The 26,801-nt window shown below is 42.0% G+C and overlaps 1 protein-coding gene across 1 annotated transcript in view; it reads left to right on the top strand.

The window, feature by feature from the left end:
- The window catches only part of TYR (tyrosinase), a 70,365-nt gene that overhangs the window by 4,863 nt on the left and 38,701 nt on the right, over nucleotides 1-26,801 (top strand). Inside the window, exon 2 of the mRNA XM_032768735.1 lies at nucleotides 12,766-12,982. Within this exon, the coding sequence (XP_032624626.1) occupies nucleotides 12,766-12,982 (217 nt within the window). The remainder of the gene's footprint in view (nucleotides 1-12,765; nucleotides 12,983-26,801) is intronic.

The raw sequence follows: 26,801 nt of genomic DNA, 5'->3' as shown, positions 1-26,801 counted from the left end.
TCAAGATAATATATTGGCTAATAGAAATAAACACTGTGCCCTGTTTGAATGTTTCTGGTCCACATTCTGCTCTCTGGTGCACTGGGGTAAATTTAGAGTCACTCTATTAAAGTCTATGGAGTTACCAAGGATTTGCTCTGGTGAAAGTAAAAGCAGAATTTGGCTCTGTTTATTGAGATTGAATGTTGTATTCGATTGGGTTTGGGTGCCAGGTACACTGCAGACAAAATAAGACAATACAGTATAAATTCTAGCTGGAGTCGCTAGTATTGGCTGCTTTGTCCCACTCCCGTAAGGAAAGCAGCTAGATTGGATTGGGCCTGGTGTACTCTGGCATCTTGAAAAATAGGCTGACCTAGAGGAAGTAATTGACCAGACTGGTTTAAGTTCTGCTTTCAGTCACAGAAATGTAAGGTCCTCACCCTGGGCTCAATTCTCCACTACTCTGGCACTGTATGCAGACATTTACACCTGTGCAAATGTGTATAAAATGCTGCTGAATCAGTACAGTAGTATTTTTCCACCCTGGATGTGGCTGGGGACGGCAATGGTGAGCAACTTCTGTACGGGGTGTGCAAGTGGGATACCTGGGCACGTTAATTAAGGACTAGGCACAGTCTATTTATCGCAGAGATGGATTGATGGCTGCATAATTAAGGGGGCCACCAGAGCATCATTCCAAGCACTATTTTTTTACCCACATTCAAAACTTGTAAATAAAAAAACAAAACAAAAACACACCACCCTCCAGTTACTAAACAAAAAAAGAGCCAATCCTCCTTTGCTCCAGTATTTATTGTGCCCTTTTTGGGGGGTAAGTGTTCTTAGGTTAAAGCAGATTTTTTTTTTAATTTTGAATAAAATTGCAAGCATTGTTTTAAAGATATCTGCTTAGCAAACAAAAAAACCAAACCACCCCTCACATCTCCTCTCTCATTTGTACAGGGCTGTCTGCTTATTTGGCTATTGTGACCAAACCAGGACAGGAAGGATGCTCCAGAGCATAGGGCACTAGCCAAGGGATATATCCACACAGCGGTTTGGAGCCAGCAAAAGCAAGCTAAGATTCCCAGGCTGGTTTGACAAACTTAGACAAGCGGCGCTCACAGTAGTGCTCTAAAAATGCCTGTATAGATAGCACTTTGAAGCTGCGGCTCAGGGCCTGAAGCCAACCCTACTTCCTAGCCACAGGTACCCATATCTCAGACACTGCTTATGCCTCTGACTGCAACTCACAACACAATAAGTTTAAGACCATATCTGCTGCACAGGTTCATTTTTGAAAGGAAAAAGTAAACCCCTGACAGCTATTTGCGAGCAAGTAGCTGTCAGTCAGGTGATCATGAAGATTAGTCTCCTTGTTGTCTACTTACAGGGATTTTAAATCTGAAACATGCTGTGTTACAGAGAGATTAGAATCTACATGCCAAGCAGAAATGAATCTACATGCTGTGTTCCATGGAGATTAGGCTCTATGTTCTGCAGAGAAATGAACAGAAAGAAAGCCCCCAAACAAGAAGCATGGGCCAGGTTTTCCCATCAGTTATATTGCTGTAAACCCAAAGTAATCCCACTGATTTCATTCACCGGATTTATTTTGGATTCACATCTTGGTGGAAAGTTTCGCCCATAGTTGCTAGTTTGTTCCCCACATATGTAGCTGTAAAGAAACCTACTAAAAAAAACCAAACCTCAATGACAGAAATGATCAGAAGTTTAGAAATTCCCAGGTGAGGTTTTTTATCGATGCTAATGCACACTAATAATTCAGTGAAAAGGGATCTGTTCTGTAGGAGACAGGGTCAGTGTGCATTTGGGGTGCAGGGCTGGCCACACCAAAGAAGCATGGCCTGGCACCAGAAAAGCAGCACAACGTCATACCCTGGCAAACCAGAAGGGAAATACCAGCAAGAGTGAACTAATCTTTCAGCAGTGATTCGCAATAATATCCACTCCATGCTAGCAAACCCCAGTTCTTTTGGGAGGTAAGATGTCCTCAGGCACTGGGCTGCTCCTCTGCATAGGGATGAATTTCAACCAGAGTTCACTGAACATGGAGAATATATCTTATAGAGGTTGGGTTTGCGTCAGTCTTGTCACTTTCAGTAGCGCCTTTAATTTATGCATACGCCATAGAGGTCAGAAATTCATAGACTGAAGATAATTTGTCACCTTATGCCCTGGTAGAGTTGTCTCTTACAATCTCTTTGAAGTTTTACTTCTACATTTTTCTATTATTCGGTCCATTTGCTAATCTATCTTTTCAGTCCCACAAATGTTTGAAAGAGCTCTTCATGTGCTCTTAATCAGGTATAAATATACATAATCTCTATCAGAGTTCCTTGCTTGGTTTTAAAGACAGGATGTTATCGTCATAGGATCGCCAAAGTTCAGTTTCACAGTAGCTCAGGATTCTTCTCGCATCTCCCTACGTTTGGTGAGTGAGTTGCATTTGGATGGCACCTAATGAAGGCCTGATTGTGCCAGGCCCTAATGCAATCATGCAGAGTCATACCGCTGGGCAGCCTTCATGCATCTTTATTTCAGGTGTGAGGTGACAGCTGCGGCTGCATGCCCAGTCCCATTCCCACTCCCACGCAAGCAGGGAATATGTTGACCAGTGGAACTGAAGGGAAGTGCAGTCATATATACCTACCAAAGAGGTGGTGTGAATTATTATCCCCTGGAAGCCAGGCAGGAGTAGTGAAAGATTTGAGAGGCTGAGTTACACACCACCATCTAATGAAGGCAATGAGCACAGGCTCAATCTAGCCCTTCATTTATTCTCCCTTTAATGCGTAGATCAGTATATATTTGAACAGCTTCCCATGTATCTGAGAAAATATTTATCACAATCAACATAAGATCTTTGGCTTGATGTTTGTAAGCAGTGCATGTCACTGTTCTCATTGGCTTAACCTTAAAGAATTATCACAAATAATGCAGGCATTAAAAAATGAAATATTTGCAGTTAAGAAAATAAGCTATTTATAAAAGTTTAAAACAAGACTGAAGAAAGTCTAAGGCTCCAGTCCTACAATTGGTTCCACATGGGTGTAGGGATCTGTCTGCAGAGAGACAACTGCGGAATCAGAGCATAAGGGTTAAGGTAAAAAACCAACAACTTTAAAGAAAGTCACAGTAAATGCTACCAAACTTTTACAAATATTTCCTAATCTTAATATTCCATTTGAAAGTGTGGAGAATCAGACCCTTTTTCTTGGGGTCAGCTCCTCTGCTGGTGCAAATTAGCAAAGTTCACTGAGTTGTGCTAAGAAATGACATGAAGAGCTCTACAAAGGAACCCATTTCCAGAGCACAACAAGAAGTTTTATCAAACCCAGGAACTACGCTACATATTCTTGAGTGCCATCTACTGGCACTCTATCTTTAACTGTTTCTATAAATGCAGCTATTGTGTATGTTCATAACAACTTCAATGGAGCTGCACTGATTTATGCTTGCTGAGGATCGGGCCTTGCAATGGTTGCAAGAGTGAGAATTGTCCAGTGTGAATCTATGCATTTGTTCCAAAAAAGAAAAACGTCAGTAGTGCAGTTTTTAAAAGGGAGGCCTGATCTTGAATTAGGAGAAAGGGGGAAGACAAAAGGCCTATTTTTCATAGATTTTGAGGCCAGAAAGGCCTACTATGATCATCTTATCTGATTTCCTACATATCGTAGGCCACAGAACCTCACCAACAAATTTCTGCATTAGGTCCGTAACTTTTGTTTGAACTAGTGAATACCACTGCTAGAAAAACACCACTCTAATTTTAAGGCCAGATTGTCTGATTTGTGGCTCAAAACTGACAGACAGTCATTTTCACTCCCCTTTTCTTAAATCAACATTTCTTGACCCAGAGCGACTTGATTTCTTATAAGCATTCCAGCGAGGGGGGATGCTTATAAGAAGCCAGCCAAGTAATGACGACTAGGTTGAGAGGCAGATGAAATATTTGGGACTTTATCTATTTATAGAATGAATAATGATAAAAATCCCAGTGCATAAGAGTGTCCTACATTTATTTATGATTTGACTGTCTCTCTCTCACCCTCCTAGGTTGTGATTTTAAAAGCTGCTCTGTGCAGGCAGACTTCTGCAGAGCCCCATGGACTCCAATGCGGTTCCATCCAGGTGTTGGGATGAAACCCATTGCAGGGCAACACATTCTTATCTCCAACAGCAGCAGCCCTAGGAGTTTTAACACACGAGGCCCAACTGAAGTTAATGAAGTGACATCAGAGATGAATTTGTTTGACACATTTCAAAACTAAGACTGGGGGAAAGGATGGTCTTGTGTGTTAAAGGACCTGACTGGGACTTGAGGACTGTGAGTTGGATTCCCAGATCAGCCACAGATTTCCCATGGAATTTTGGCAGGTCACGTCATCTCTCTGCAGCTCAGTAAAATGGGAATACAACAATTCCTTTTTCCCCATCTTTTGCTGTCTTGTCTATTTAGATAGGAAGCTCTTTGGAGCATGGACTGTCTCTTACTAGGTTTCTACAGGCCTTAAACAGCGGGGCCCTGATTTTGGTTGGGACCTCCAAGCATTACTATAATACTAACAATAATCTGTAAAAACTGTTCACTTTACTATTAGGGATCCTCTAGATCTGCCTGTCTCTTTCTGAGAAGTGGTGCCTGAGCTTGGATCATCCTTGATTTTGTTCCCCCCAGAACATGCAGCCCTGACCTTGAACACTGAAGGCCTGATACTGGTTTCATCTCTATTCTTTTCCTCATATTTTATTGCATTATATTTACTCCTGTTTTTTAAACAGAGAGCAGAAGCTGGATCCATGAATCTATGGCTAGATACTCAGCTGATGTAAATCAGTGGAGTAGCCAGTATGTGCTGGACTTATTTAGTTGCAAAGTCAAGAAGTCAAAAGTTAGGATTTACCTATTTTACTGTTGCCTGCATAACCTTCATTCTGACCCCTTGTGCATCCATCTTCTGCACTGAATAAGGCAGGGGTCCCATGGGAAAAAAATAGCATGTGATCATCTAATTAAAAATGGTCTCTCCCCTTGCGGCATGTGCATTAGGATCATTAAGGTTGAACTGGCAATGGTAAATCTGGCATTTCCTAACTTTAAAATTCTTGACTTTGCATCCTAAATAATAATCTTTTAACTTAGAGGGTTTTTAAAAATTTAATAAAATAGAATATGCCCTGTTCAATTCCTTCCATAAGAACTAAGTATTACTATTTGCGTATATTTTATATTTTGTGGCAGTTTGTCATGAAAATGTTCTCTTAAGATTCCCTCTTATAATTCACTGACCCTACTTGAACAACGAGGACTCCAGTGGCACCTTAAGACTAACAGATTTATTTGGGCATAAGCTGCATCTGAAGAAGTGTGTGTGGGGGTTACCCACAAAAGCTTATTCCGAAATAAATCTGTTAGTCTTAAAGGTGCCACCAGACTCCTCACTGTTTTTGTGCATACAGACTAACACAGCTCCCCTCTGATACTTGACCCTACTTGGTCATACTAGATATTAATATTGGCATATACAAGCTGTGCCCACTAGTGACATTAGCTTTAACAACATAGTACATAGGACTAAAAACACAAATGAAACTGAAAAGAGTAAGGATTCCCTTTCTCTGCCACCCTGAAGTTCAAAAGCCACATCTTACCTTCTGCAAAGCAAATGACTGTCTCTTTGGCTTCTGATTTTTTATTTTAATAGCCTTCGGCTTTTCTCCCAGATTTTAGAAGTGCTTGTGCTGGGAATTCTCTACAGCCTATCTCAGGGGTGGCCAACCTGTAGCTCTGGAACCACTTGAGGCTCTTCAGAAGTTAATATGTGGCTCCTTGTTTAGGCACTGACTGCAGGGCTGGAGCTACAGGCACCAACTTTCCAATGTGCCAGCGGGTGCTCGCTGCTCAACCCCTGGCTCTGCCACAAGCCCTGCCCCCACTCCACCCCTTTCTGCCCCCTCTCCTGAGCCTGTTCTTGCTCCTCCCCCACCCCCAGCCTCCTGCATGCCACGAAACAACTGATCTGGAGGTCCGGGGAGGGAGGGGGAGGCGCTGATCAGCGGGGCTGCGGGTGGGTGGGAGGTGCTTGGAGTGCAGGAGGAAGCAGGAAGCTGATCGGGAGCTGCTGACATATTACTGTGGCTCTTTGGCAATGTACATTGGTAAATCCTGGCTCCTTCCCAAACTCAGGTTGGCTACCCCTGGCCTATCCAAGCTGCTCATTCCACATTTCCACTCTGACCTTCTGGAGCACTATCATGATAACAGTCAGCCATTATCTTCCCACCCTATTTTGAACTTTTATGTGCAAAGCATGGATTCTTTGGGGGAGGTTTGGGCCCCATCACTAGTCAAATTTAAGGATATTGTTTGTTGTTAAAGGTAACAATGTATAGCACTGCATGTGTAGAAAAGGTACAGCTCGCTGCAGAAAAGGTAAAATATTACAGACAAACATGAGGGACAGAGTTTGCTCTCAGTTACACTCATATGACCATAATGAGGACAACAGAATTGCATAGTTGTTGCTATAGGGAGAGAGTAACAAAGTCTATGTCCCATCTACTTACATCCTAAAGACATAAGAGGGGGCTTTAAGGGAGGAAATATAAGGTTAATTATTAAAAAATAAATCAAATCCCATTTGGATTTTGGGGGATACTGATACATCTGGTCTTGACACTGCCTTTAAGGATGAACAATCCTATTTTCTTCCACTTCATGCTAACAGGATGCCTCTTGCCCTTCTTGCTCAGTATTTTATTTCATTAAATACAAATATATAGGCAGCATGAAAGAATTCTTTGGGAATTTCTCCCTGGCCTGTCTTCTGTTGCACATCCACTTTCCACACATGCCATGATCAAGCACACAGACAAGGCAGACAACTGGTCACAGAGTTTTGTGTTTTGGTGGGGATAGAAAGGTTTTTCTGTTTTGTTTGTTTGTTTTGTAGGGGGGAGGATCGATAAACAGATACAGCTGTTGGCCCAGATCCTCAGGTACAGCTGAGGAGCACACAGTGCAACTCCAGGAGCTTTTAAGCCACTATTCTACTTTTTCATTTTCATAGATTTCATAGACCTTAAGGCCAGAAGGGACCATTAGATCATCTAAACTGATCTCCTGCCTACCAAAGGCCATTAAATTCTCCCCAGTCCTGGGCAGGCTGAGTATCAGGTAGGTTCCTGGCATAAGTTAGAGTAGTCTCAGGTTTGTTCTAACTTGTGTTAGTTGTGTGAGGCTTCACAAGGCCAACATGGAAGCCAAGATACAGGGAAACCTGGACACATCTTTTTTTTCCCCCAAGTCACTTATTTTATGCAAACAGTTGAGGTAGGGAAGAGCTGCTATGCATAAAAGATGCTATGACTGCACTACTACCATATCAAGGAGCTGACTAAGGAGATATCTGAGCCAATAGCGATTATCTTTGAAAAGTCATGGAAGGCAGGAGAGATTCCAGAAGACTAGAAAAGAGCAAACATAGTTCCAATCTATAAAAAGGGGAATAAGGACAACCCGGGGAATTACAGACCAGTCAGCTTAACTTCTGTACCTGGAAAGATAATGGAACAAATAATTAAGCAATCAATTTGTGAACATCTAGAAAATAATAAGGTGATAAACAACAGACAGCATGGATTTGTCAAGAACGAATCATGTCAAACCAACCTGATAGCTTTGTTTGACAGGGTAACAAGCCTTGCGAATAAGGAGGAAGCAAAATATGTGGTATATCTTGAATTTAACAAGGCTTTTGATACTGTCTGGCATGACCTTCTCATAAACAAGCTAGGGAAATACAACCTAGATGGAGCTACCCTATGGTGGGTGCATAACTAGTTGGAAATCTGTCCCCAGATACCAGTTATCAGTGGTTCACAGTCACGCTGGAAGGGCATAATGAGTGGGAGAGGTTGCAAGTGCTTTAGAGGATAGGATTAAAATTCAAGATGATTTGGACAAACTGGAGAAATGGTCTGAAGTAAATAGGATGAAATTAAATGAGGACAAATGCAAAGTACTCCATTTAAGAAGGAACAATCAGTTCCACACATACAAAACAGGAAATGACTGCCTAGGAAGGAGTACTGCGGAAGGGGATCTGAGGGTCATAGTGAATCACAAACTAAATATGAGTCAACAGGGTAATGTTGTTGAATAAAAAGCAAGCTTCATTCTGGGATGTATTAGCAGAAGTATTGTGAGCAAGACATGAGAAGTCATTCTTCCATTCTACTCTGCACTAATTAGGCCTCAACTGGTGTATTATGTCCAGTTCTGGGCACCACATTTCAGGAAAGATGTGGACAAATTAGAAAGTCCAGAGAAGAGCAACAAAAATTATTAAAGGTCTAGAAAACATGACCTATGAGGGAAGACTGAAAAAACTGGGTTTATTTAGTCTGGAGAAGAGAAGACTGAGAGGGGACATGATAACAGTTTTCAAGTATGTAAAAGGTTGTTACAATGAGGAGAGAGAATTGTTCTTCTTAACCTCTGAGGAGAGGACAAGACACAATGGGCTTAAATTGCAGCAAGGGAGGTTTAGGTTGGATATTAGGAAAAACTTCTTAACTGTCAGAGTGGTTAAGCACTAGAATAAATTGCCTAGGGAGATTGTGGAATCTCTGTCATTGGAGATTTTTAAGAGCAGGTTAGACAAACCCATCAGGGATGGTCTAGCTAATACTTAATCCTGCTTTGAGTGCAGGGGACTGGACTAGATGACCTCTCAAGGTCTCTTCAAGACCCATGATTTTACATCACCCGAACATCACTCTGTTCTTGGGGATAATTGGTGGACAACTTTAAAGCACTTGTGATATTGGCGCAAAGCGGCTGCACTATAGATGGCATTACCCAGAGCTGAAATGTAATCTTTTAAGAAAATCATGCTATAGTATATTAATCAGTATATTCCCATCTAAGATCATTATATGGCCCCCATTGCCACAGGATGAGTGGATCTCAATCTTCAAAGTATTTATCGTCACAATGTCCCTGCAAGGTAGGGAAGTGGGGTTATCCTTATTTACCAGATGTGGAAATAAAGCACACAGACACTAAGCAACTTGCCCACATTCACGCAGGAAGGCTATGTCAGAGCATAAAGCAGAGACAATTTAAAAAGACAGACCAGTATGCCCTTTTCCTTATTTGCACTAAGGCCCAACCGTGCTTACTCAATGGGACAACTTGCAGTTTAAGGTACTATTCAGTGTATTGAGTAACAGAATCAGGTTTTGGAACAAATTGATACATTAAACAGTAATAAGTCACCAGGACCAGATGGGATTCACCAAGAGTTCTGAAGGAACTCAGATATGAAATTGCAGAACTACTAACTGTGGAAAGTAATCTATCATTTAAATAAGATTCTGTACCAGATGACTGGAGGATAGCTAATATAACACTAATTTTTTTAAAAGGCTCCAGAGGTGATCCTGGCAGTTATAGGCCAATAAACCTAACTTCAGAACCGGGCAAATTGGTTGATATTATAGTAAAGAACAGAATTGTCTAGCACATAGATTAACATGATTTTTTGGGGAAGAGTACACCTGGCTTTTGTAAAGGGAAATCATGCCTTACCAATGTATTAGAATTCTTTGAGGGGGTCAATGAACATGTGGACAAGGGGGATCCAGTAGATACAGTATACTTAGACTTTCAGAAAGCCTTTGACAAGGTTCATAACCAAAGGCTCCTAAGTAAAGTGATCATGGGATAAGAGGGATGATCCTCTCATGGATCGGTAACTGATTAGAAGGTAGGAAACAAAGGATAGGAATAAATTATCAGTTTTCAGAATTGAGAGAGCTAAATAGGGATGTCCCCCAGGGGTCTGTATTGGGAGCAGTACTGTTCATAAATGAGCTGGGAAAAAGGGTAAACAATAAGGTGGCAAAATTTGCTGATGATACAAAACTACTCAAGATAGCTAAATCCAAGACAGACTGCGAAGATTTACAAAGAGATCTTGCAAACTGGGTGACTAGGCAACAAAACGATGGATAAAATTCAATGTTGATAAATGCGAAGTAATGCCCATTGGAAAACATAATGCCAACTATACATACAAAATGATAGGGTCTAAATTAGCTGTTACATCTCTAGAAAGAGATCTTGGAGTCATGAATAGTTCTCTGAATACATCTGCTCAATGTGCAGTGGCAGACAAAAAGGCTAACCATGTTGGGAATCATTAGGAAAGGGATAGATAAAACATGAAATATTATAATGCCTCTATATAAATCCATGGTACACCCACATCTTGAATACTGCATGCAGAGCTGGTTTGCCCATCTCAAAAAGATACCATATATACTTGTTCATAAGCTGAATTTTTTTAGTAAAAAAGGGAAGCACCTGAGAAGGGGGTCGGCTTATGAACGGGTATAGAGAGGGAGAGGTGGGACAGAGTCCTTACCCTCAACAGAGGGGGCAAAGAGAGGCAGCACAGCCAGCAGAGACAGAAGGGAAGAGGCAAGACCAGAGTCTCTCTGCTTCTGGCCATGCTGCTCTCACCCCAGCCTCTGAAGCAGCTGCAGCTCCGGGGCTGGCAGGCTGCAGCCGTGCCGCTCGGTCCCACACCTCAGAGCAGGCTGCGGCTGCACTGCCCAGCCTGCCGGAGCAGCTTCAGCCAGGCCAGAGACATCTTCCCCTGGCCCTCCCCAGATAAGGTGGGAAGGGATGGGAAGGGAAGGGAAGAGTGTGAGGGTCCTGAGCTAGAAGTGGGGTCATGTGGGGGTGATCACAGGGGTTACTCCTCTGACTCCCAGCTTCTCCCCCCCCAAAAATTTCCCCACCAGTTGCTGTCCCAGCTTGTCAGGGTAAGCAGCTGTGTAACGGGTCGGGACTCACCAGCTGGCGCCTCCTGCTGGTCGCTTATGGGAATTAGCTCGTTTCCAGTGGAGCGCCCCTCCTGGTGGTGTCCTGTCCGTTATTCTGCCCTCTATCGGTGTCTCTGGACCCGCGTTGCTCCCTGCTCGGCGGTGTCCTCTTCGAGGACACTGCCCTCCGGCAGTGCCCCTCAGTCCATCTGCGACCCCTTCCGGGGATCGATCGTTAGCAGTCCCACATTCCAGCCTTTATAAGCAACCACCCGCCCTCCAAGTCTAATCCCTCTTGGCAGGGATCTGGCATGGTCTCTACAGCTTGTGGCTGGATGTACTGCAAGGAGGCGGGGGGGGGCGGACACAGGCCCGCTCTCTACGGTCCGGCCCAGGGACCCTCTGGCGTTAGCCTTGCTGTCCTCCTCCGTCTGTTTCCTGGCCACTTTCCCTACGGCCCCTTGCACCCGCTAGGCCCTTTCTCTCAAGGCCGGCAGCCTGGCGGCTAGGGGCTAAGCTTTCTAGCCTCCTTGAGCCTGCCCAGCACTGCACTGTCCACGGTGCTGTCTCCCCCCTGGAGACTGACCTTCTCCCTTCAAAGGCCTGGGACAGACTGACTGCTCCTGCTCTGGGCAGCCTTTATATACCTCTGAGCCTGGCCCTGATTGGCTGTCTACAATCTGGGCCCTGATTGGCTCCCTATAAGTCCTCTTTTAATTGGCTCCTGGGCTGCACAGTCTCCCTGGCCTGCCCCAGCCCACTCTCCCAAGGAGTGGGGCAATCCGCCCCACTACAAGCTAGCATGCCAGGACACTTTGTTTACTTAGGTTTACCTCCATGCCTGCAGATGCTCGAGGTAAACAAATCATCTCGGCCCACCAGCAGCTTATCCTGATGGCCCGGGAGCCAAAGTTTGCTGACCAACTTATGAACGGGTCATAAACATTTTCCATTTTTACTTATCCATCTTGCGGAAGGTCAGCTTATAAACGAACCGGCTTTTTATCAAGTATATATATGGTATATTAGAATTGTGAAAGGTACAGAGAAAGCCAACAAAAATTATTAGACGTGGAACAACATATATAGAAAGGAGAGATTAAACAGACTGGGCCTTTTAAGCATGAAAAAAGATGACTAAGAAGGGATATAATAGAGGTCTTTAAAATCTTGACTAGTGTAGAGAAAATGAATAAAGAAATGTTATTTACTCCTTCACATAACACAAGAACTAGGGATCACCCAATGAAATGAATAGGCAGAAGGTTTAAAACAAACAAAAGGAAGTATTTCATCACACAGTGCACTGTTAATCTGTGAACTCTTTGCCAGGAGATTTGTGAAGGCCAAAACTATAACAGGGTTCAAAAAAGAACTAAATAAGTTCATAGAGGCTAGGCTCATCGATGGCAACCCCATGCTCGGAGTGTCCCTAGCCTCTATTTGCCAGAAGCTGGGAGTGGATGACAGGGGATGGATCTCTTGACGATTTCCTGCTCTGTTCATTCCCTCTGAGACACCTGGCATTGGCCACTGTCAGAAGACAGGATACTGGGTTAGATGGACCAATGGTCTGACCCAATATGGCTGTTCTTATGTTCTAAATGAGGGCTGAATTTGCCCCTAGCCCAAGTGGCAAGGGCATGTGTATTTCATATGGGGAAAAATACATAATTTCAAAATGTTACGTGTGGGTCAATTTTAAATATGTTACACGTGGTTGTCATATGAAAGGGAGCCACTTACATAAGAGTCATTTTTGCAGTTTGTAATTAATGCAAACATCATTTCCTATACAGAGGTTATCATATTTGCATTTTCTGCTCTGGTTTTTGTAGGTCACACAACTTATTCTCAAAAGTAAAACAATGTTTGCTTTTATCCTTTTTGTAACCAAGACAACTGTGCTGATATTTTACACAGGTAATTTGCAGCCTATCTGAGGAGTACAACAGCCGGCAGGCTTTATGCAATGCCACCAACGAAGGCCCTATACTTCGAAACCCTGGGAACCATGATAAAGCAAGGACACCTAGGCTCCCATCTTCAGCAGAGGTTGAATTTTGTCTAACGTTGACTCAATACGAATCAGGGTCCATGGATAAATTGGCCAATTTCAGCTTCAGAAACACTTTGGAAGGTAACACATTTTATTCTACTATCGCATTTCCAGTCATAGAGTGATCCTTTGCAGGGATATAGAATAATGCTGTTTCAAGATGGAAGTTTTAGCTTATAAATAAGTAGAGCCCGTAAACCTGGGGTAGCTTGGACTGATTTCATGGGGTGGAATTGATAATATACCTGATGTCACAGTTCCTCCTGGAAATCTCTAAGGGTACATCTACACAGCAACTGGGAGATGTGATTCCCAGCTCAAGTAGATGTACATGCACTAACTCCGCTCAAGTTAGTGCCTAAAAATAGCAATGTGATTGCACAGCACACATGGTGCCTCGGGCTACCTGCTTGAGTACAACCCCATCCAAGGTCCTAGGTATGTGCTCAGATGGCAATCCCAAGCCCCTATGGCAACCCTGCTATTCTTAGTCTTCTAGCCTGAGCACAGCTAGCACATGTATGTTTACCCACACTGGGAATCACACCTTCCAGCTGCTGCGTAGACATATTTACACAGGGTATGTCTACACTGCAAGTGTCTACACTGGTGCCGACTGTCAGAGCCCAGGTCAATTGACTCAGACTTGTGGGGTTTGGGCTGAGGAGCTAAAAAATAGCAGCATAGATGTTTCTGTTTGCGCTGGAGCCTAGGATTGTAAATCTAGTGAGGGGCTCGGAGCCCAGTTTCCAACCCAAGCAGGAAAGTCTACACTGATATTTTTAGCCTTGCAGCCCAAGCCCCACAAACCCAAATCAACTGACCTGGGCACTAAGACTCAGTGCCATGGGTTTTTCTTTGCAGTGTGGACATTCCCATAGTTAGAGATTAGGTTAAACCTTGAGACATGAGGTTTAATATCTCTTCCAAAAATGCACATTATTGGAAAAGTGTGACTTCTCCTCCTGTGGAAGTGATATAGTAAAATAAGGACAAATGTTTACACCAAGTACATACACTTGGTGTAAACAAGAGAAGCACCAAAAAGAGGATAGGTAGTTAGAAATCTGGTCACCCTTTTTAGCGTACTCAAAGGAGGAGAGCACTTCAGCCAGCAAGCCAGAATCTTTTTAGCCAGGTTCCTTAAATATTAACCTTATCCTGAGTAAGTAATAAGAAATATAAGATGTAGCATGTTAATATTTTATTGCAACTTTGCCTTCACGAAAAGTTGCAAAAGGCACAATTAACTATGTCAGTCCCTTTTTGAATCTTGCTACCTTGTTAATGATACCGGAAGATTATTTCTATTTCTAAAATGTGTATATTAACTGCTTCAGTGCTGCCTCATATGCCCAGAGCATGGGGCAGGACATGTTTCCATTAATGCCTCATACAGTTGGCAGGTATGTAACCTTCTCACAGAACATGGAAACAACAAAGGGCCACGATCATATTCCACCACAACTCTGGAAGTTGCAGCAAAGACCAGCAGTTGAAGCCTTTAAATTTATGCATAAAACACTTTGCCTCCTGCACAACAGACAATGAAATATTCTCATATCAGAACTGTGGGCCAAAGTCTCCTCTCACACTGGTGAAAAATTTGGAGTAACTCCATTGAAGCCACAAGAGATTTCAGACATTGAATGACCCCAGCCCTGGAAATAGTTAGTGCTTGATGCAGTGGAAAATGGGAAGGCAGTGGAGTTTTTGGAAAGAGGGAGGTGATATGGCTGGAGAGACAAGCCAGAGAACCAGGAAAATGGATTTTTTTTTTTTTTGCTCCTGTGTTTTTGACTGGATTTAAGTATTGGGAGGCAGGGGGAGATGATGTCAAGGCCAGAAAGGAGGAGATAAAAGTAGTCAAAACATGAAATTATGAGGGCCTAAGTCAGAGTTTTAGCAGCAAGGACAAAGAGGAAGGGCTGGACCTTGGAGATGTTGCACAAGAAAAGGCAGCAAATCCTGGACACAGCCTGGAAGTGTGAGTGTACAGAGAGAGAAGAGTCAAAAAAGACACCCAGGCTGTAGGCCCAAATGACAGGTAGGATGAAAGTGTTGTCCCTGCTTCATGAGAATGGAAGGAGTGCGAAGGGCTTTGGAGAAAAAAAAATTGAAGAGCTCAGTTTTTTCCACTGCTGAGCTAAAATTGGTGTCTGGATGTCAGAAAGGCAGGCAGGGATTGTTAGAGTATTGACATTATGATTCATATTACAATTAGAATTTATTTTTGCATAGTGTCTTCATGCAAGATGCATCACAAAACACGTTAAGAGCTATCTCAGAATATATATAATATTTCAAAGATATATAAAAAGGCAGTAGTACAGATGTTCAACAAAATTGCACAATAATCAAGAGAACACTTACAACCTGCAGTACCTGAATAGGTTGGGAAGACCTATTTTCATTCTTATTTTGCAGTCTGCTAAACTAGCAATCAATGTTTTGTCTGATTAATCCATTGAACCCTTTCTCCAATGCTGTTTCTTCGTCACTTTAATTTCATGGCTGCTGTGCACAGTGACAGCAGTTTGTCCTGAGACTTGTTAATATCATAACGTGTGCTCCCAACACCACTGTGAATGGGTTATTGCTTTTATTTGGATTGTGCTACAGCTGAAAGGACATTGAGGCATATTTTATAATATATACGGCAAATCCGCTGTTCTTTATAATTTCCCCACAGAAGTTCGACGCTGATATCTTTCTTCTAACCCAACACCTATTCTTCCACCACACACACATGCTAATTTAAAAGAATCATAGAAAGATGGTGCATGATGGCTGCTGGCAGTATATTAACTGGGGCTTTGGCTAGTCCAGATTTAAATGGTTCCAGTGAAGGAGCCTCAACTACACTCCAAGGGAGACTAAATGGCCCATTGAGATCCATGATAGGATAATTCCTGTATTGGTTTTAAGGGGGTGGGAAGGATGGTCAGATACTACCCTGCTCCTGGAACTGTGCAGAGGGGTCTTCACAGGCTCCAGGATCCACCTTAGGGAAAGATGGGCCTGGGGAGAAGAGGTTGAGTCTGTGGTGACACTAAGAGCATGAACCTCCTCACCTTGTCCATTTTGCAGAGATTACACAAAGAAGGCAACACAGTCCACTTCTGCAGGCTCCCTCTGTCTGTTCTGGGGATCTCCCTTTAAAAGAGATGTCATGGCTATTGGAAGCTCTTGTAGCAAAGTCTAAATGGAGCCACGCTGCTAGGGAACAGGTGTGGAGAGTGTTGGAAAGGGCAGGGGTACTGACACAGGACTAGGTTGGTACAAGAACCATAATTGCATTCACATGACATCTAGTCCCAAATCAAGACCCAATACAATGTCAATTGCAAGTAAGTTTTTCAGCTCTCTTCTTATAATAGAGTTAAACAGAAAAACAAATAATAGCAAAATATAAGACCAGATTTTCAGAACAGCATATACAGGTTCTGTTCAGCAAAAATGATGCACACTCTTTATGTGCGCATAAGGCTGTTGCATAGGACTTTTGCACACTGCAAGTCCCCTGAATGCCTTAAGGGACTTTGACTCTAATAGATTGTGATCTATGCATTCCCCTCCACCTCTAAGTCACCAGATCTAATTCTCCTATTACAATAGTTTTACATTGATGTCAATTCAATGGAATTACACCCAAAAATGTAAATCATGAGTAAGTGAACACAGAATCCAGCCAATACCCTTGTGACCATGGGGTTCAAGAAGCTATTTGTACTTTTGAAAGGGACAGAATCATGATGTCTCATCCTATAAAACAGACACAAAGCTACATGAAGAATGGGAGACTGGATGCTTCTTGCAGAGGCTCCTTCCTTGAATAAATATGTTTGATGGGCATAGAAGATCACTCCACAAGTTTATGCTCACGACCATGAGTAAAGTGTATCATTGTGACTATCTAATTTTTAGTTGTGTTCAGATGGCAAGCTTCAAATTGCCAGCTTACATAACACTGCCACTGTTGTTAGGAGAATGTACGGTGCCTTTAAGAGCAGAGCACATGTTAGAGCAGTGTTTCCCAGCCATCAGGCCGGAAGAGGCATGCTGTGGAATTTTTTTAAAAACTACATGTGAGAACTAAACCTTCCCTGATATTTTAATTAGTGTCAGAGCCAGATCACATTCTGTACTTTTGCTCTCCACAAAGAGGTCCCTTTCAATATGATGCATGTGTAACATTCCAGTCCCCAAAGTGAGGTTAAGAGGGGTAAAAAGTAAGCAAAGACGGCACACCCTAACGAATGCAATGTGCTGCAATGAGCCTTTGACGATGATGCATATAAAAAAAAAAAAGATATACTACTCAAGCCTAAATTTTATATTTACATTTGACTGGGGTTAAAAGCTAGAATGAGCCTGAGCCAGAACAGCATTGCTATTATTTATATTGCATTTAAAAACTGCAAAGAAAGTTATTCATATTTTGGGAATGAGAAGAAACGATTAATTATTAATTGCTTGTCATGCCAAAATATTATTCTCAAGTGCGTGTCACTTTCTCCATTGAGCATGCTTTTGTCCAGAGTTCTTATATTTAGCTTTAATGTTAGTTTCCACTGTTGAAAACGTTAATTTTGACACAAAAGATAGATCTTGATCTAACATTAGCCACCATGGTTGTTTTGATTTAACCCTACTAGCCTTGTTCTGGCTTGGGTCATGAATGCTCATTAAGAATAGCCTATGATAGTATAACATTGAGTCTACACTCAAATGAACTTGATGTTATGGGAATCAAATGGTGGTCAGTGTGTTTTTCAGATCTTACAAATCTCAAAAGTTACAGCATTGAATTTCAAATTTATGACCCAAAAATGGACAAATATTTGAAGGAAAAAGATTTTGGCTGTTCCATCTCTACTTGTAGGGAATTAGTGAAGCAACACTTCTGTGAGAGCTATCTGCAATAAGGATTTTAGTCTATAGGGGAACCATCTTGCCCTCTTCCACAATGTCTTGTGTGCAAGGAGAAACTCTCAAACTATGCCATGGTGCCAAGTAAGTTAAAACAATGCCTTACAAGCAAACATTTATCCCTTGCCAAAAAGGACATTTTTTCTATGCATTTGAGGGATGAGAATGAAAATCAAGCATGACTGATGATCGACTGTGCAGCTGTTTTTGGCAAAGTGCTGGAAGCAAGATATGTGGCCACTGAGCTTGTAGAAAAGGCAAAAAAAGCCACATACAATTGCAGAAACATTAATTTTACCAGAATGCAAAGAAATCATGAGAGTAATCGTTAGGTGCATATGCAGCCAAGGAAATTGAAAAAGTTCCGCTTTCAGATAACATATGTCACTGCACTGATGACACGTCAGTGATATTGAGATGGTGGTCCAAGAAAAACTAAAATCAAGCAGAATGCTTGATGAATTGACAGATATCTGTGGCCATGCTCAATGTTTGGCTAATGCAAGGTACGTTGATGGAGATATCATCAAAGAAAAGGTTTTGTTTTGCAAAAAACTGCCAGGTCACATGACTAAAAGGGAAATAGTGTGACAACAGTCTACTTTGAGGAAGGAGAACTTCACTGGAAAAATTGTATCAGTGTTTGCACCGATGGAGCAGCCTCCCTGACTGGCAAAGTGAAAGAGTTTGTAAACAAGGTTAGGGAACAAAAATCCCATCTTGGTGAGCCACTATTTCCTGCACTGTGAAGCTCTCATCACCAAAACACTGCCAAAAGAACTGTTGTTAGTGTTGGATGGAGCACGAAAAATAGTGAACTTTATAAAACCCCGGCCCTTAAAATCACGCCATTTCGCCTTGCTGTGTAAGCAAACAGGAGTGGAGCGCCCACGTTTACTTTTGCACACTGAAATACGCTGGCTTTCCCATGGAAAAGTTCTCTCACACTTGTATGAGCTGAGAGAGGAGATCAAAATTTTCCTAACTGTGGAGAAATCAATGGCACATCAGCAATCAAATCTATGTACATGTTGCCCAAAGCTTGCCTAGCTTATTGATAGTTTCTGCTGTCTCAATGAACTGAACAGAAAATGCAAGATGAAACCAAGCATCTTCTCTCCAGCACAGCATGGGTTTAGGTCTAAGTTAGCCTTCTGGTGTGAAAAAGTAGCAAAAGGAACAATAGAAATGTTCCTCTTGACAAATGCAGCAGATCCTGCTGGCAGTAATTTGGTCAATGTCATTTCTGAGCATTTGAAAAGTCTGGAAGAAAAAATCAGTTCATATTTTCCTTCTTTAATACAGACTGGGTCCAAAATCCTTGGAGTTCCTCTGCAACGCAAAGCACTAAGAATGTTAAAATAATGGCTTGGGGTCAGTGTGACAAATTAAAGATGGACCACACTTTGAAAATAAAGTTTGATGATACACCATTAGACTCTTTTTGGTGGAAGGTGGGAGGCAAATATCCTGTAATCTGCAACCATGCTGTCTCCAGTCTGTTGCCCTTTTCAACAATATACCTGTGCGAGTTAAATATTCCAAGACTGAATTACATCAGGAAGAAACAAAGAATGTCTGTGGTTGGTGGAGCAAGAGCTCAGAGAGGCACTGTCCACGTTTCCTCTGAGAAGGTAAAAGACTCTGCACATCAAGACAAGCTCAGATGTCTCAAAAGTTTTTGTTATTTATTTTCAATTTTGTATATAATTTGTAGTCATCCATCACAGACTGTGAATCACAGAGTGCAGCACTTCTCTGTTTATCGAATTCAGAGTTCCATTCTATGTCAGACAGTGCTTGGCTTGGATCTCTGACTTGGAGTTCTGCATTTGATGTTGTTCGCTTCCAAAGTCATACAAAAGAAGATGAAGTGCCTCAAAGATGAAAAGGTAATGCCGTTAAGTCTTGATACATAATAATATCCTTAGCTGATGTTTATTGATTGGTACAACTTTTGTGTAATTTTTTGTTCATCATATATTAAAACAATTTATTTTTAATTTGGCATCTTGTTGGTGTGAATGTGTGAGTACTTGTCGCAGTCTGTACAATAAATGTTAACATTCTAATGTTACCGTCATTAACTTTATTTTACAGACAGTGAATGGCAAGGACGGTAAACCGAGGCAACAAAAAGGCAAATTCATTTGCAGACAATATGGTGGTGTGGCTCAAAATAATTAAAGGTATCAAGGTGTGCCGCAGCAGAGAAAAGGTTGGGAACCATTGTGTTAGAGGGAGCTGGACTGGTGCTAGTGGGGAGATGTGGTTGGAAGCAGTCTAGCAGCAGCTTCACCAGACTGAAAACTGGGAAGTTCTAATCAAGCCTTACTACTTAGAGTCCAGCCTGTCTTTCCTTCTTATGAATTCGAAAGAGAGCACATGGTATCAGAGTGAACACTGCGGTGAAGTAGAAAAGGAGTCATGGTAGAGATGGAACAACTAAAAACCCCCAGGGAGTTGAAACTCTCAGGTACTGCAGCAGACTCCTGGAAGAGATTCAAGCTGGCTTTAGTGTGAAAGAAGATCAGCAGAAAATAGCAATCTTCTTAAACCCTGGAAGTCATAGGCGATGTGGGGGGGGGGCATATGCAGTTCAAAGCAGAACTGCCTGTTATTGATGGCATGTTGTTTAGTATATAGAACAGTAGTGCCTAAGATGTTACAAGCTGACATGCTCACAAGCGTACATTAAGGACACTTGGACATGGAGAAATGTAAACACAGAGCCAGAGAGATACTGTGCTGGCCACAAATGAAGATAAAGAAAACTGTTCAAATGTGTGGAAGGTCGAAAATATCAACCTGAACAGGAAAAACACTCTATGCTGATAAACAATGAACAGTTCAGGGCATGGTCTAAAATTGGTGCGGATTTCTTTGCATATGCAGGTAAAAACTTTTGGATTATTTTGATTTTGGATTATTATTCTCATTATCCCAAGGTTGTTTTCTTAAAAAAAAAATCACATCAAAACATGTTATGATGTGCATGGAATCCCTGAAGTTATCATGTCTAATAATGGTCCACAGTTTGATAGACATTAATTTAAAAATTAGCTAGAGAGTATGGGTTTAATCATGTACCTTCAAGTCCCAAATATCCTCAACCCAACGGCCTTAGAGACAATGGTGTGAAAATTGTTAAATGACTTTTGAAAAAGATCACTGACATAGGTACAGATTCATATTTGGCTATATTGAACTTTTGAGCAGCACCAGTGAGTCATGGACTGTCACCTGCAGAGATATTGTTTGGCAGGAAGTTGAGAACCAGACTCCCTAACTTAGTAGCAACTCTTAATGGCAATATTGACTTAGATGTGTATAAGCAACATAAGTGTAAATAAAGATGCTGGAGCCTCCGTCACAGTGTCCGTTAGAGCTGTTGAAGCTCAGAGATGCTGTGCGGATTCATGATGGTACCTGCTGGGCACAGACGGCAGTAGTGACTCATGAGGTCACCCCATGATCTGATCAGATATAGGTTCATGACAGACATACTTTTCAGAGGAGCAGGAGACATCTGCAACATCTTTCTGAAGAAGAGGGAGATAACGAGGCAGATAATTCACTGACAGCTACAGGACAATGCACTGAGGAAACCACTGAGGATCTTTTGGACCAGAAACCAGAGCAGTTTGCTGAGCCGGCTAGTGCAAGGACCGAAAGTGGAGTCTCGCAGATCTGATAGACTGTGCAGGGCATCTGGAAGGCTCATTGAGAACTGCTAACAAAGTTGAGATGTTGTGCTATCTGTAGAGAAACAGTTGGTATGTATGCTAAATTATTTGGAATTGCTTTTGCTAGAAAGGGGAAATGTTAGGAGTATGCACTGTACCTTTAAGAGCAAAACATGTTAGAGAGAACTGGATTGGTGCCAGTGAGAACCTGTTGGAAGCAGTCTAGTAGCAGCTTCAGTCTCTGTTATCTTATGTAGCTCTGATTTAAAGCCTTATTTTGAAGAGTCCAGCCTGTTTCTTCTGCTTATGAATTCACAGGACAACACAGTGTCATCTCTGCCACTGCATTACAAGATACCTGCTACCCTCACAGCTTTACAAGAACTCTAGAGCCCAGATACTTAGGGTCTGGTTCTGATCTTATTTCAGCTTTTATACCAATACAAACTCACTGCATGTAGGGTCAGATTCTTATTTCAGTTAGTGTAAATCCAGAATAACTCCATTTACTTCAATGGAGTTACTCCAGTTTTACATGAGTGGAACTGGAGTTCAGGATCAAACCCATTGACTTCAGCAGAATGACTCCTAATTTACACCAGTGTGAGGTAAGTATCAGAGTAATCATATGCTAGAATAAAGTTTATGGTGTGATCTTGTGATTAAACTGGTAAACTAGAACTCTGGGGAGTAGGGTTGTAGTCCCACTTTTGTTGAGTGACCTTGAGTAAGTCCCAGTGCCTCAGTTTCCCCTTTTGCAAAATAGGGATAATGCAAGTGACCTCCTTTGTAAAACAGTGAGATCTACTAATGAGAAGCTCTGTGTAAGCGCTAGATGTTATTATTGTTACATGTAGCTACCAACTTCAGTGGCAATCCAATGGCTAACTTAAAAAGACGACTATTTAGGCTGACAGAATGTATGTTACATTGGAGTACCAACCACAATACACATGGAAAACAAACAAGTTCAACATCAGCCAATAAAACCCCCAAAGGAGCTTAGAGCACAAGCTGTTCACTCACATGGTGAAATGGCCATCCAACGGAACTGAAAAATAACAGGTCAATGGTAGGTTGTGCAATGCTCCTTAAAGGAGAGGCAAACATTTTAAAAGCTTTTGTGAATGCTAGCTCTTCCTGGGAAACATGCCTGATTATATGGGGCACACAGGTAGAGTATGGAATATAAATCTAGCTGTTAACATGCATCACCTAAAATCAAAAATGGATCACTATAGCTGTCTGAGGCAGAGATGTGCACTTTTTTCGGTCTATGGTTTGGTGTCAGTAGTGCTGTCATACTTTAAGCCCTAGCCTATATGAACATCACTCCTGGCATATGCTTAGTACAAAGGGGGGGCAAACTTGTGAACAATGAGGTATAAGTTTGTGCTCTGCAATCAGAGACTGTTGCCAAACCCTGGAGTGTCATCACCAAGGGCACATTTCAGGGAGACTGTTGGGTCCAGGCCCACACTGAAGTTCCATGATAGTCATTTACCATCACCGTGGAGGGGATGACATGGTCCAAATCAGACAGCTCTGAGCTTTTTGTTGACTATAGCTCCTTTGGGCAGTTCTGCAGTTCTTGTGACTTCCTCACTCCAGCGAGATTCCAACAGAAACCAATAGGAGTGTTGGCTGAAAAAGGATGGATTAGGCACTGTTAAATTTAGCCCTGAAATGTCTCGTATAAAAAGATTACTAAAGGCTAGAGCTTCAGCCGACGTAAACTGGTATAATGCCAGGATCTTTCATAACCTGCTGAAGAGCCGACCCTCAGAATCATGTTATTTATCTTGGGCCTAATGTACATTTAAAACTTAGGTCTACATAACTATGGCACTCAGAGGTGTGAAAAATCCACCCCCATGAATACTGTAGTTATGCCAGCCTAACCCCGATTGTAGACACAGCTAGATCGATACAAGAATGCTTCTTTTGACCTAGCTACTGCTTGCTTGGTTCCTACATATGATGGAAAACTCCCACTGTTGCAGTAATCTGCATCTACTCCATGGGGTTACAGTGGCATAGCTACAGCCTTGAAGCTATGCTACATTAGTGCCCATAGCAGCCTTACTTTCCCCTTCTCATGTACTTAAAATAGATACATCAGTCTGAGGGTGCGCTTTTCTGCACCATGGAATTCTTCTTACAGTCACATTCATCCCCAAATGTACATCCCCAGATGTGCTAGAGCCAGTGAGACCCAGGCATGCACCTTACATAGTGAAATTTCACCTTCAAAGTGATTGATGTCCTTAGCACTTGACTTGGAAATAGTGCAAAGTGAATTTTACTTAAGTGCATTTATAAAATCCAACAACCCTGAAAATAGTTAAATAGCTTAATGAGTGTCACAGATGTTAAACAACAGACCAAAAGAATGCAGGAGGTGATATGATATATGGGACATTTGCTGCATCACTGCAGTAATTAATGTTGATAATACTATCAAAGCCCTGAATACACTCCGAAATCTACCAAATGCACTCACTGCTGTCAATTCAGCAGCAAATGAGGAGTAGAGAAGGAAGACACTACTTGACTTGCACTATATTTATATAGCTGTGTCCCTAACTGATGATATATGGAGTTTCCTGATCTCTGCTGCTAGACTGTTGTTAGTATAATTAAATGGCATCTATTAAAAGACAGACACCTGATACACTTGAATGCTTTATGAAGACTGCATATATATAATTATAATGGAAAGTGTTGGGCAACTGAGGTGGCACTATCAGCTCAATCTAATAAACTTTAGGCCACAGTTCCAACTGGTGTACATTGGCATAGCTCTGCTGAGGTCAGTTCAATCCCATTGAACCACTGATTTCCTGATTTACAGTGCTATGAGCAAGAGAAGAACCAGGCACATGGTCTTTAAGAATTTTATTCGGCTCCAATTTAAATCACTGGCAATGATCCTATTGACCTCAATAACATACGATCCAGCCATAACTACTGGTTCTAGCACATCGTGTTCTAATGGGGCTTCCCTCCAAGAACTTCTGAGATTTATCGTCGTGGTGAATTACAGATTCACTCCCTCTCCTCCTCGTGGAAATATAATTTTCCCAAAGTGCTACGAAATTCTTTTCGTATTATAGATTCCTCTGAATTGGCTCAGCCTGGTTCATCACCCATTGCCCGGAGTAAACGGTTGCCCTGAGACCTTTTCAAACAAGTCTGAAAAGAATTCAAGTGAAATCATAGTAAAGGCCGTACTGCGTAAAAGCACACTGGTAAAAGTGATACTCGCTGCATTTAATTATTATTTCTTCCTTCTTTAATATTTATATGAAATCTTCCGCATTAAGAGCCCACAGTTTAGAATTAAACATGACCTAAGCCTTTAGTGCTCAGACTGTACCAGTTAATCAATAGCTGGTATGAATGACAATGTCACATTAGGCAAAACTGGCTCTTTGGGAGATGTCTCTCTGAAGAGGCTGCCCTGATTTAGTGCATCTTAGTATACAGACATATTCTGTATAACCCTTTTCATACAATAATTCAAGTGCTAATATTTTTAGGGCTGAAACTTGTCAAAGCATCTTTAAGACTAGTGCAGAACATCTAGTTTTCCTGGCCAGCGTACTCTAGAAGCAATATAAACAGTACTCTACCAGTCTTCCTTCAACCTTGCCCTCCATAATGAGCTGTAGTACGATACAAGTGAAAGGCCTGAAGTCTTATCTATTAGTAGATTTTTTTCAGCTGATTTTCATAGAACCATTTCATAGAAGTCGGAGCTGAAAGCAACTTGCCATGTTATTAAGTACCTTGATTAATAGCTTTTAAAACCAAAAGGAACTATTAGGATCATCTAGTGTGGTCTCCTGAAAAAAAATGCCATAAAATTTCACCAGTAATTCCAGCAAACCCAATAACTTCTGGCTGAAGCAGAATATACCTCTTTGTCCATGCCAGATTGCTCCATACAACACATTTCTAGTGTTTTGTCCAATCTAGTTTTAAAACTTCTAAGTGATGTGGCTCTCATCACTTCCCCCCAGAGACTATTGCACAGCTTAATATTTCCTATCAGGAAGAATCACTAATTATTTCCCTATCTACCGTCTTAGGTAATTCTACTCCTCCCCTACTGTGTCCAGACTCTTGGATTTGTCAACATCATTGTGAGAATACAACAACTGGAAATGAGCTCAAAATTTTAGTCATATGGAGAGGGACTATTCCTTCTATGAGAAGCGCTGCACTTACACCTAGAGGCCTCAGATGAGAATAAGGCCCCATTTATACCAGACACTGTGCATTCACATAGTAAGAAACAGACCTTGACCCTAAAAAGATTTTATAATCTAAACAAACAAGGCACAGACAAATGGGGTGAAGTGGCCACACAAAAAGATCAAATTCCAAAGCTGGGAGTAGAACCCAGGTCTCCAAAATCCCCATTTAGGGCCCTATACACTAGATTAGTGTTTTGCAGCCTTTTTGATTCCAGGAACCAGCTTGCTGCCTTCCCCAACCTGTGTCAGGAAGTTCTCAGGAACCGATAGCAGTCCATGGACCAGTCGTTGAGAAACACTGTGCTAGACCATTCTGCTTCCCCCATGACTTTACTGCTTTGTGATATAATAAAATACTCTCCCAGGTCACTTATGAGATATTATGATTTATGCTGTTCTCAAAGCATGCAAGGCACTTTCCGGACAAACAAAGAGACAAGGTTTCTGCCTTTCTACATTTACAGCGTATAGTGTAAAATGTACGGACGGGGATGAGATATGACAAAGTGATGGAGCACTGAAGTTTAGCGCTGAAGGCATCTTGTTAGTTCCACTATTTTTGTTACGTTTTTATTTTAAAAAGATTTTCTGTCTGTTCTGATATATTTCAGTGTCAGGGAGCCCTAGAATTTGTGTGTGTTCTGACAGAGTGCTTTAAGGAGTGATTCAGAAGAGAGAGTAGAAGCATAGTAGGCTAGGTTAAAGAAGCAAACACCAACCTCAGTAATACCCCACTATAGCATCAGTGGGTAGGTAGGGTTGCCAGACACCCGGTTTTCGACTGGAATGCCTGGTCAAAAACGGACCCTAGCGGCTCCAGTCAGTGCCACTGATCGGGCTGTTAGAAGTCTGGTTGACAGCACAGTGGGGCTAAAGTAGCCTCCCTGCCTGCCCTGGCTCTGCGCAGATCCCCAGAAATGATCAGCACGCAGGGGTGATCAGGGAAGTTCCACGTGCTGCCCCCGCCCCCAGCACCAGGTCCACAGCTCCCATTGGGGGAGGCACATGCAGGCATGGGTA

The sequence above is a fragment of the Chelonoidis abingdonii genome, chromosome 1 (genome assembly GCF_003597395.2).
Source record: "Chelonoidis abingdonii isolate Lonesome George chromosome 1, CheloAbing_2.0, whole genome shotgun sequence".
Taxonomy (NCBI): Eukaryota; Metazoa; Chordata; order Testudines; family Testudinidae; genus Chelonoidis; species Chelonoidis abingdonii.
This window is presented reverse-complemented; position numbering and strand designations above follow the sequence as displayed.